General features: G+C 34.8%; 1 protein-coding gene across 1 annotated transcript in view; it reads right to left on the reverse strand.

The window, feature by feature from the left end:
- Positions 1-1,406: 1,406 nt before the first annotated feature.
- Positions 1,407-13,194, reverse strand: part of BEND2 (BEN domain containing 2) — a 38,973-nt gene continuing 27,185 nt past the window's right edge. Inside the window, exons 10-11 of the mRNA XM_074299894.1 lie at positions 12,245-12,448; positions 1,407-1,609 (exon numbers count right to left, since the gene is read on the reverse strand). Coding sequence (XP_074155995.1) covers positions 1,464-1,609; positions 12,245-12,448 — 350 coding nt within the window. The 3' untranslated portion in view covers positions 1,407-1,463. The remainder of the gene's footprint in view (positions 1,610-12,244; positions 12,449-13,194) is intronic.

A 13,194-nucleotide genomic window follows, 5' to 3' on the forward strand; every position in this document is an offset into this window, starting at 1 on the left:
CAATTTTCAAAAAATAAAAATATTTATCTATTCTATCGCTCTCACATAAAAAGTATCCATTTTTACCATAATTATTTGATTTGATTTAAAAATAAATGTTCTAATTCTTCTCTCACACATTCAAAACTACATTTTTAATTCATACATCTGAAAACTAAATTTAATTTTACTTAAATTAATAAATTAAAGTTATAGATCACATCTTAAACATATAATCAAAAGCTAAGGAGCTGCTAAGAGGCAAATTAGAAATTTCTGAAGAATATTTGAGACTATTATAAAAATTAGTTTTGCTAAATTCCAATAGTAGATGAAGTGAATGGCATTGTTATAATTGAAATAAATTGACTTAACATTCAACAGAAATATTTTGCAGACATAAATAAGTTATAAAGATTTAATGATTGACATATTATGCTTTCAAGAAATTTCTTGAAAATAAATTATTTTATTCAGTTAGAAATAAAATCTTAATTTATACTCAAAGTAGTGATTTTATTTTAGTGAGGTGAAAAATCCACTAAATCCAATAATTCTAAATAGATACTTTAAAATCAACCTTTTCTTAAAAGAATTCCTGGTTAAAAAAAAAAAAAACAACACCTCTCCATTTACATTTCTTAAAACTTTTATATATTAATTTAAAATTTATATGCTTAAATAGTATTGTTGAGACAATATAGAAAATGTAAATGTAAATTTAAGTAAATGTAAGTTTATATAAACATTCTAGAAATCACTCTTGATAGAGAAGTCTAAATTTAGTTACTTTTCATTCTTCATGAGATTTTTTTCTTGAAAAATCAAATTATTCAAATTGAACTAAAATAAGTACCAAATTTTTTTTTCTTCATGTTCATTCTAGTACCAGTAAGAAAATAATTGACTGGCAACAATGAAGGTCCTAGGGCTTAATGAACTAGATGCTGTCATGAATCCAGGAAAAGAATATGATCACTGCTTCTAAATTTATCAATTTGAAGAAGCTTAAAGAGGATTGTAGTTCTATACAAACTTTTAAACTATTTTCAAGAATTAGAAATTAATTTTGAAATAAAGTTCCTTGATTATCATAAATATGGCATATTTCTCCAACTATGGTTCCACAGAGTTTCTGCACCTTCATTTCAAAGAAACCTTCATTTTAGATACTTTAAGTTACTCTTCTTTGGACATTAAAAACTACCTGAATTAAAAGAAGCTAAGCAAACCATGTTATAGCCTGTGAAATGTCCAATGTTTCACTTTTACGATACAATTTATACTTACAAAGAATCTATTTGACTATTATTTTCTATGATTCTGCATTGCCAATGCACCAACACATTCCAAAAATCAGAACTTGAGACACATACATAATAAGGAAACACATGGAGGATGGCTGAAACAATGATCCATTGTGATAATGGTTATCCATGTGGTTTTACTCCAGAAGGCTTTTATGAAGGATTTTTCTCATTCATTTATGTTTTCCCATGGAATCCTCTTGTGGCCTTCTTATGGTCATGTCGAAGACTTCGGATTGTACTATTGATGGCAGCCACACATGCTTTCCAATCATATCCAGTTTCTGTTAGGTCATAAGATGGATAGTTCTCCTGCAGAAAGTCTGATGGAAAAAACCCCAAACATATGACAAGTTATTCTGTAATACTGAAGTGGAATAAGTTTAAGGTTTAGTCATACTTTCATAGCTATTAAAAATGTCTACAATGACAGCAACAACCTCTTTCAATTACAATTATTCAGCTATGATTGCATCAAAATCTGGAGAAACCACTTGTCAACAGTCAAATGGCAAAACATATCTTAGTAAATAATATCCTCGTGACAAAGACTTGTGGAAGTCTATTACCAAAAAAGGAAATGTATGTGTGTATATGTGTGTGTGTGTGTGTGTGTGTGTGTGTGTGTGTGTGTGTGTCTAGATGTGGCTATATATAAAATATGCTTCTAAAGTGAATAGTGATGTAAGTAAATGAGAGCTAGAAGAAACTAGCCCCAATTTTTAGAAAGGTTAACAAAGACAATGAAAAAGTTGGTCAAATATATCTGTGATCAGCAACTTCAACTGGTTAGGGAGCTGTTACATAAGAAGCTATTCTCCCCATGGGTCATTTCTTGGCCATAGTTAATAGTCAAGGATTTGGGCATAAGAGTAAATTTAAAGCACTGTTTTACTTATTGTAAATATATAATATTATTTTTTAATACAAGGGACAGCATCTATATTTAGTAGTTTTAGAATCATATGTGATGATTTTTCTTATCTTTATTCTATTTATATATTTAATTCAAATAAAATAAGAATTCCTATACTCATCTAAGGAAGGTCAAGTGACTTTCTTTTTTATTTGTTATAAACTTATCTCACTCATTTCAAATGGTACTCTCTTCCACTGTGCTAATTTTTCAGGATTCAGCAGTCTATGTCTTTTTCATTCCACTTGTGATTTTACAGATTTAGCTAAAACCACAAGTTCTTGCTTTTTCCCTAACCTGGAATGAGCTAGTTTCTCATTCCACATTCATATAACATATATCTATGTTTCAGTTGTATCACTTTTAATTCATTAATTTAGGGATTTGCAGAACAAACATGCCCTCCATCTAGTGGTAAAAAAGGAATTGCAACATGTTTTTGGAAAAGAGTAATGGTAACAGAAGTTTTTCATGTCTTTTATTCATTCAACAATCCTGTATTAAGTTCCTACTATTCGTTCTAAGTCCTAGGAAAGAGATGAAGACTAACAAAAATTAATAAATAAGATACAATCTTCTCAATAAGCTTGAAAACTAGTAGGGGTGTATGCTGTTATGGGCCAGAACTGAACTTAAAACAAAGGATTCTTACAAGGTACTAAGTCAGTGTAACTGATAGAGACAATAGTTATCTAATTTAGCATGGTTCAGTATGATTGACTTACTCCTACAAGGAGATGTTATGGACCAGAACTTGAAACAAGGTACTAAGTGAAATTGAGGAGACAATGGTTAAATCTAGTTTAGCACTGATAATCCTACAACAAATAATGGTTTCCTAGTGATATAATGATTGGTGTATACTCAGTGTGGAGCATATAAGCTAGGAGCTTTAGCCAGGATGGACATTCGAGGGAGCTTGAGGCAAAGAACTGGCAGCAGCAGGGGCTCTCGGAACCAAGGAGAGAGAGATAGGCCTCTAAGAAAGCTAATCGGGCCCCAACAAGAGAGTCAAGACATTGAAAGAGATAATAAAGGATTTAGACTTTAACACCTGGCAACTCTTGTGGTGATTACTGAACTGAAACAAAGGATTCTTCCAGAGACCCCAAGAAAACTAAATTACATTTTGGCGTCCAAACGTGGGGCTAATACAATCCTGAATTCAGTGGAAAAGTCTCTCTGACCCAGAAATTAGGGTAAGTACAAGAAGGAAACTTTGTAAAGGGCTAAAATAGTATTCCAGTTAAAATGGGACAAATGTTTAGAAAAGAGATTTCTCCACCAAAAGGAAAATGTGTCAAAATGTTGGTCAGATTGATAAAAAAATCAAGGTTTAATTGTAACTTGGGAGCAGATCACTGAACTTTTAGAAACTGTACAGTACATATCTCCTTGGTTCTCTAAGGAAAAAGAATTGGATCCAGATGAGTGGAAATTAGTAGGAGAGCAACTATGTGAATACTACAATGATAATGGACCTGACTCAATTTACATAGAAACACTTTATACATATAACTTAATACAACTGGCTTTAAAGAAATTATATAAGTTATAGAATAAGGAAAAAGAAGAAAGAGCAGGAGGGGGAGGATCCAGATAAACTAGGTGAAAAGGATGAAGAATCATATAAGAATGGAGTTAAGTACAATTTTGAGTGTGATACTTTGAAACAGGAGAAATTAGATCATTTCCAATCCCCTGACCTATTTCCCTCACTTAACCCTTCATGGGTGGAGGGAGAAGGAGGAGGACCAGAGGCAGTAACACAATCACTAACACCTATGAAGCAGCCTATGACAAGATTACAAAAGGCACTGGTTTAGGCTAAAGAAGGACAGGATATATCTGATTTAATAAATGCATACCCTGTGATTGAAAAGCTTGATTCTTCAGGTCAACAAAGGAGAAGATACATTCTTTCTGATCTAGAAAAAATTAAGGATTTGAAAAAGGGTTGCACTCGTTATAGGGCTACGTAGTCTTATGTTAAGATGTTATTAGAGAATTTGGCTTATGAAATTTTAATGTCCAGTGATTGGAACTGCATAGCAAGGACATGCTTAGAACCTGGACAAAACTTTTGTGGCTTTCAGAGTATAGTGAATTATGCAGTATACAAGCCCTATGCAATAAGCAAACTGGAGTTAACAGACAAATCTCTTTTAACCAACTAGCAGGTGAAGGTCAGTACACAGACAATTCAGCACAGACTAATTATCCCATAGCAGCTTATGAACAAATTGCTACTGCTGCAATAAAAGTTTAGGGCACCCTCCCATGGAAAGAACGAGGGGAAGCCTTCACAAAAATAAAGCAAGGTCATAATGAATCCTTTGCTGATTTTGTGGGATGTTTGCAAACAGCTGTCACAAGAGCTATTGGAGAAAATGCAGCTGGAAGAATTATGATAAGACAGCTGGCTAAGGAAAATGCCATTGAGGTTTGCAGAAGAATTATATGGGGACTACACAAAGATGCTCCTTTAGGAGATCATACTACAATGGACACAAGTGCTTATTATATCCAGACTATGATGAATATGAAAAGACAGGGTAGGGTCCCTTTTGGCAAGGGACTTCTAGAGAAACTCATTGATGCTTTCAGTATGGAAAAATTGGACATCTGAAAGCCCAATGTAGGTACAGAGATAAAGTGAGAGGACAGAGTGAGAGAAGACCTAAAACCCTATGTCCAAAATGCCACAAAGGCTTCCACTGGGCCTCAGAATGTAGACTGACCCAGGGAAATGAGAAGCAGGGCCCAGTCCCAAGATACCAAACAAAAGACAGGTGGGCAGCCGAGGTTACACCTTTATAAGTCCAGGACTCTGATGTGATCAATCAGCAAAAAAGCAATCAGATGGCAGAAAAGGATTACAATTGGGAAGAATACAGGGCTATTTTAACTCAATAGAAGGACAGTGTCCACTTTGAGCAGCTCCAATGTAATTGCCAGGGGATAAGGAGAAATTTAGAAAGTGGTAAATAGAAGGGACGAGATAGGTTAGCTGCCTGGGGAAGAGGGTTTGCTTATATTTCTACAGATGGAGAAGGAATCAGATGGGTGCCAATGAGCACCTGGAGAGAGATAGAAAAAAGGAAAAACCTCGAAACAAAGGAGAAGACCTAAAAAACATCTGACACTGAAAGAGTATGGCTGATAATGAGACTATTACAGGACCTCAAAACTTGCAGGAATCATTGGATTCCTGGCACATGAAGTAATGGACAATAGATTCCTTTTGGACTATTTCTAGGACTTATGGACATGTATAATTCCTCATGTTGATTCATGTTATCTGTTACATCATTACTAGCCTGTATTATATTGCTATGTAATTTATGTAATTATGTGTAATACCTCCCATATTGTTGGATTTATGTATACTTGTTTTAAAAGTAAGCCCCTTCAGAAACCCGCTAATCTGATTTGATTTCTCATTTCCTTTGATGTTTTCATCTCCCTTCCTGAGATGTCAGGGAGGGCATGACCACCTTCTTTTTATGGTGTTTTCACTCCTTTTTTGAACAGTCAGGGAAGGCGTGATCACCTTCTTTTGGGGTGTTCTCACCTCCTTGAGAAGTCAGGGAGGTCATGACCACCTTATGTTCTAAATCAAAAGAAAGCAGGAGGTGTTATGGGCCAGAACTTGAAATAAGGTGCTATTCACTGGAATTGATAGATATTTATGTACTTAGTTCACACCTTTAAGAGAGTTCACACATTAGAGTTCACACTTTTAAGACAACATATATAAGAAGAAGCCCACAAACCCACTTTCTTGGAGGTAGAGTCAGATTCATTCCAACTTCCACCTTTGTGCTGGATGGGGACTTTGGGAGATTCAGAGCCAGGATTCAGTCAAGGAGATTCACAAGTCAAGGAGATTCACAAGTCGGGCAGAACATAGGAAGACAGAGAAGTGGTGACAGGCTGTCCAGTGGAGAACACTGAAACCAAGATCCAGAAGGCCTCCAGAAAACTAACCGAGCCTCAAGTGAAGGAGACAAGACTTTGAAGGAGAAAATGAAGGACTTTAACTCCTGGCTGCATTTGAGGTGATTATTAAACTGCACTGAAAGAAAGGCTGCCTCCAGAAGCTCCCCAAGAAACCTGTTCCCAGAGAACATTACAATTTAGAGAAGAACATTACATTTTGTGTAGGGAAGGGATGGTCCCCTATCATGTAATTTTTGTCTGTGTTTGTGTCTTTGTGCAGAATGAATGTCTCATGTCTGTTCTGGGAGGTAGGTTTGACTTTTTCCTATAGACTTCAGCTTTGGCGAAGCTGGGGGCTACAGAAAAAGTTAGCTAATTTTTGAGAGCAATGATGGGAAGTCTGACAATTGATCATTTCAAGATTCCAAAAGTGCTTAGCATAAAACAAATGCTATATGAGTATTAACTACTTTATTGGATTTAATGGCTTCATATTTGGTAAGTTTATGTGGGTTTTTAGATGTGACCAACATACAATACCAACATTGAGATAAATATATGTAAATATGTAATAAGTGTATATAAAGTAATTTGGAAACACATTTAACTAAATTAAGGCCTCCACAAGGAGGATAGTGCATAGAGTAATGAGAGTCCCTTTCTCTTTCTTCCCCCTTCCCTCATTCCCTGACTGCAGCAGGGACACATGGACTAAGGGGTCAGAGGGAAAGAAAGAAACTGTTCAATCAATTCACAATTCAGTGAAATTTGTTATTTGAGGTATGATAGTAAAAGCAGTTTTATATAATTTGTAATACTTTTGCACTGACTTTGGAAAAAAAACAAACCCAGAAAAGCTACTTTTAAAAGGAGTCCACAAGCCTTTTCTGATTCATAAAGGGGAAAAAAAGGAGTAAAATCTTATCTTCATTAGTTTTGCATTTTAAAAGTCTGGAGACCTGAGAGTATGCAGCTCTGAATGGGAGGAGATTAAAAGAGAACTAAGAAAGTTGATGTCAAGCAAAGTAAACAGACAGCAAGTAAAGAGGAGGTTTCTTCTGGAATTTTTCTTAAAGTGTAAATTTGTTAAGCTTCTTAAAACTATTTTGTAAGGTTATTATCCCTGAGAAATAACTTTTGAGTTACATAGGTCCCAATGAAGGAATGAGTTTACTAATAATCTACAACTTTGTTAAATAGGAATAACTTAAAATGATTGGCTTTTACATCAGAAATGTTGAGCTTTAAGGCCACCTCCTCAGATATAAAGATGGGTTGTAAATGTTATGATGATTTCTTACAATCATATGAGAAGATCACTATTAAATGGTATGTGCTAGGATTGTGAGTTTATTTACTTTAAGCACAAGATCTTAGAAATTTGTGTGTAAATCTTGAAACACTACTACTAGACATTTAAAGTTGTATTTGATTTGATTTTATGTTTAAAAAATAGGTTATTAAAACAAAGTTCTGGTAGCTTACCTTAGGAGATCACATGTTTGTCTCCCCTAATTAGATGAAGTATGTTGATTTATAAAATATATATTGGGTAATTTGCAAAAATTATGAGTTATGCTTTAAAATTTTGTCAGCTCTGCTGGCCATATGTATGAAATTTGGTTCAAAGTTATTTAGTTATTAGCCAAATTATTATCTTGAAGTTTAAAAAAACAAAGAGGATTTTAAAAACAAGGGACAATGATTTTTCTTGCGCAGCAAAATAACTGTATGGATATGTATACATATATTGTATTTAACATATATTGGTCTACCTGCCTTCTAGGGTAGGGGGTAGGAAGGAGGGGAAAAGTTGGAACAGAAGGTTTTACAAGGGTGGTGAGCTAGATCCTGGCAGGAACTTAGCACCCTAAAAGAGTTAACTATAAGGAGAAGTGGAGTTGGGAAGTATAGTGGAGTTAGAAGAGACATCATGTGGAATAAGGGAAGGGAAAAGGGAAAGATCTAATGGCTTAGAAAAAAGATTTAACTCACCCTCCCTCCCCGCTTTGGGTGCGGCTGTTTTTTAGAAGTGAGAGAACAAACTCCACTCACTGGAGTTTATCCTCTCCCCTCCTTTACTCATTCTCTGCCTCCTTCCATCCCAATGATTAAATGAAATTACTTTAACATTGTTTTTTTTTATTATTGTTGTTTAAAGGAATAGCTTACATTTACATGGTGCTAATAACCGAATGTTTGTTTTTATTTTTCAAGTTTATGACTGTTTTAAGGCAAGGTCATTTTTGATGTTGTATCAAAAATTCTGCTTGCAACAAACTTTTAAGAGGTTTGTTAGAACTGCATGTTCTCTGAAAATGATTATTTCTACCAAGGTCTCCATCTGTCTTCAACAAATTATTTAATATTTATTTAAGGGCATTATGGTCTCCTTGTTTAATGAATATGATAAATATGATCTACAGATTTCTTGAAATACCCAGAGAAGAATTTTAACCTGATATCCCTGCACTAGTTTTGACTGTGTTTTGCAAGGCACATTTTATAGGTTATGCATAATAGTTTGTAAGATTTTGTTTGTTTGTTTGTTTTTATATAGAACTGAAGCTTCTGATTGGTGAAACTTGCTATTAAGATGAAATCTCTTGGAACTGTAACTAATATTGTTTTGAGTTTCAAATTTGGATATAATTGCCTGATGGATCATTAAGTCAGCAATCCACTATTCCAAAGAAATGTCACAAATTATCAGAGGGATGCCTTATAGATATGTCTTATCTGGACAGGAGCTGGGAGGACAACTTTACCTTCTGCTTAAGGCAGGATCTTTCTGACTCAGTTTCCCAGTTGTTTCTTTGCTTCCCACCTGATTATTTCTGAGATTGGATATGAGATAGAAACCGCATGATTGGTTGTCAAAGATAAGGATGCTTTATTCTGCCACATATGTGCTTTCAGATTGAGCCCTTAAAGAATTAGTTTTGACAGATTATATTATAATTATGTCCCTACTTTTTCCTCTTAGAGCAAATTTCTTAGAGCAAAATTCAGAGTAAGGGGTCAGTGAAAGGTATGAGGTATAATACAAGTATCATCTACAAGTATCTAGATGATATCTTGATCTGCAGTTCAGCCTTGGAGGCTTCTCTGATTGCAGCCATAAAACCTTGCTTCCCGAGACTTGAATTTCTTTGTCTGAAGGCCTACTTTGCTTAAGTATTTGGGCTACTTCCCATCTGCTCACTGGGAGAGGAAGTAGGCAAACTTAGCACACCCGGATCAGGCCAAGATTTTTAGGACCCTGAAAGCTAAACTAATCTCTTGCCTGGGCCTTAGGCTTATCTAAAGCCTTTTACATTGTACACAGTACATTTACAAGTACATTGATGGAAGGGAGTCAGGTCCTAGGGGTCTCTGAAATTAATAGTGAATTAGTGTAGTTTTAAAAAACAAGGCTATAGATAGCTTTGATTACTTCATCTGAAAATTGCTGATTTTTTTTGATCATTTATCATGGGAAAGGGTTCTTACTTTTATAAATTTACTCTGTTTTCTGTTTGAGAATTGAGATCTTTATCAGAAAAACTTGATTCAAATTTTTTTCAAATTATATTACTAATTGTATTTTCCTCCAGCCTTTCCCCCCCCAATTTATTCTCTCCTTTCAACCTGTTCCTCTTCAAAAGTGTTTTGTTTCTGACTACCTTTTCTCCCCTCATCTACCCTCAGTTCTATCAACTCCCATCCCCTTTTCTCTTATCCCCTTTACCACCTACTTTACTATAGGGTAAGAAAAATTTCTTTACCCAATTGAGTGTTTATGCTATTCCTCCCCTCTTTGAGCCAATTCAGATGAGAATAAAGTTCTCTTTTTCACTTCCCTTCTTTCTCCTCTACTATAAAAGCTTTTTCTTGTCCTTTTATATGAGATAATTTACCTCTTCTATATCTCCTAATTTCTTTCTCACCCCTTAATTTCGTTTGTTTTTTTTTTTTCTTAAGATATCATCCCTGATGTGTTTGAGGTTCAGCATAAAATGATGAGATTGAAGAGGGCAATTGACACCAAATGTTGGGAGTTGGTCATGTGAAGAATTCACAATGGCCATTTCTTTGGCATAGGGTAGATTTATTTAGAAGAGGTTACAGGCAAAAGCAAAATAGACACCAGGAATGGTAAATATGAAATAGACTTGGGAGAGAATATAACAATTAATAATAAAAGAGAAATTCCCCAGGGGAGCTCATAATTAACCAGGTGAAAGGACATACTTCATGAAGTAGTAATGCCATTGACTGGCAGGCTAAATCCATAGACAACTTTAGCACTCTAAATAATTAGTTATGAAGCAGGAAAAACACCATGAAGCATGGGGGAGGATGGGCTAAAAAGAAAGACAACATGAGGCATGGGAAAGGAGATGGGAAGAAAGACACCATGAGGCAGAATGAGTGGCAGGCCAAAGCAAAAATATTCAGCAAAGATTTTATTGACCATAGATAGACTTCTAAGGGGAAATTCAACCTTAGGGGTTTAATATAATCTGGGTTCTTGACTGAATACAATTAAGACTATAATTTGCAGAAAAGTGACAACCTATATTGGTACAGATAGTTAATTGAAAGTTTTCCTATACCAGTGAAATCACAAGTCCAGTTGATGTGATCCTAGATAGCTAAGTGGGCTTTGACTGGAAAGAGTCTGAATTATGGTCCAAGCTACTACCTGAGGCAAGAACAGAAGAGCTCAGATACAATCATTTTTAAGTGGACCTTTTGTTCTTAAATAGGCCTTTTGTTCCTTGTTGAATTCCTAGAGTTGACAAAATAATCAAGATTCTACAGTTTACTATATCAAATCAGAAGGCCATATTATGATATTAGCCCCCAGGTTATTTTTCCCCTGAGAAAGAACCTACCAGGCAAATTCTTAAGGAATTTAGTCCACCCAAATGAGTCTTTCTTCATGTTAGAGCTAATTCCTTATAGAAGGATAACTCTTTTTAGGGTTAGCCTGCCAGTTAATGGCATAATTCTCCAATCTTTGCAGGATTCATTAGGAACTGCTCACTCTGAGAACTTGCCATGCCTAATACATTTCTTCCTTTGTTATGGCATCCCTGGTTAATTGTATGTGCTACTAGGGAACTTAGCATGAGAGTCTTTCCCCTTGTTAATGTCCAACTCCCTTTCAGCCTGCCAGTAAAAGACATAATTATAAAATCTTTGCCTCTTGATTTGGAGAAAGTCTAAGGTTACCAATTCTTTTGAGACACCATATGCCACTGGCCCAAAATCCTAATATTTTTGGGTCCAAATCCCTGTTCCCCAACTTTTGCTTAGATCCTACAAGGAAAGTTCCAAAACCTCAATATATTGTTGGGGTCCAGTATCCCCACATCCCATAATAGTCCTTTTCCTTTTGTCTTTCTTAGTTTCCTAGTGCCAAAAAAATTTACAAATAATCAATTTAACATTAGATTCCAGATTGTACATTATTTATATACTGGGGAACAAAATGGTTCATGTACAAAAGAGCACAGCAAGGAATAACAATTATTAGTGGCATGAAAAGCACTATTCTGTGGCCATATGTGGCCAAAAGGACATTTATTTCAGGAGTAGAACAGAATAATGAATAAAAAAAATATTTGACAGAAATTTCTTCCTATTTCCACCTTTGTAAGAAAAATCTCTAGGTTAATGGTCAGAGTGTCACATTTTATTAATTCAACTTTTGCTTTGAATTTAAAAGGTCCAATAGGCAGAAAGTTTGTGAAACATTTTACTCAATGAATGTAACAACCCTTAAGGGTAGAAACTGTGTTTAGTTTTGTCTTTGCATTCCCAATGCCTTGTACAGTGATTACCAAAAATTGGGACTTGACAAATGCTTCATTAATTGAATTAGTAAATCAATGTATTATACCCTTATTTAAACTTTTCCCCAAAACTATTTAACAACTTCCTTGATTAAGATACTTATTAAAGGATATAAGTGAGTGGAAATTACAAGCAATAGATAAAGAGTTCAATTTCTGGCCCAAAACATAAAAGCTTATTTGTGCTTTTTTTGCTTCTTTTTTTTCCCAAAACAAAATGTTTTTATTTACTAGAATCTCTCTAAATTATAACATACCTCTGAGAGCATGAATCCGATTACAATCAAGTGGACACATACCACGTTCCAGGCTGCCATATACATTGCTTTTTACCAATACTTCCTCTGTAAAGAGATGACGAATAAGGTATCGAGCTGAAAGCTCTGGACGAGACTTTCCCTTTGCCACATAGATAACTGAAAAAGGCAACTGTACATTTCTCCATGGGTAACCAAGAAGTTCTAAAAGCACAAAGGAAAGAGAAAGACATTTCTATAGTTGATTATGAACAAAATTTAACATGCTTCTAAGGAGCTAAGATACCAACAAACAGGTCTGTTTTTCTAATCTTATTGTTTGGGCTGACCTGGCTCATAGTGGTAACCTTGATAGTTTATGTTTAATATTAAAACAAAATTAGATGTTTACAAGTCATTCAAAAGTAAACAAAAGGACATTTATTTAGCTATGGCAAGAGAATATTAAATAGGGATAGGCATCAAGATCTCTAGCCTTGAATTAGCAAAGTGAAGCTTCTATTACAATCAAGCCTTCTATCTCAGTCAAGTCTCTGGGAGTCCCTCCACCTTTTGGTTGCATAGAACTCAAGGGATGAGAAAGTGAAATCAATAATTTGAATCCTTAGTCCTGTGAGCCAATAAGGTTTATGGAATATTATACCTTTAAAGGAAAAACAGACCTAACCTTCATGTCAAGAGATGTTAGTATGTTGCCCCTATGTTACCTCCTTGAATAGAGAAAACAATAAGTGTGTACAACTTATCTGGCATGGGATAAGAGCCATTACTGTATGTGTTTATTTCCTCATCTTGATATAAAAAAGGTAGGTTTCAAAGTTATGTTTTCTACTCAATATTAGGCTCAAGCTATTTTTAAAAAGTTAACAGTAAAATGCTAAACAATTTTAGCAACTGAAGTAAAACACCAATTTTAGAAGTTATTCCATTTTTCAGCTGTATGGTCCAAA

The sequence above is a fragment of the Sminthopsis crassicaudata genome, chromosome 3 (genome assembly GCF_048593235.1).
Source record: "Sminthopsis crassicaudata isolate SCR6 chromosome 3, ASM4859323v1, whole genome shotgun sequence".
Classification (NCBI taxonomy): domain Eukaryota; kingdom Metazoa; phylum Chordata; class Mammalia; order Dasyuromorphia; family Dasyuridae; genus Sminthopsis; species Sminthopsis crassicaudata.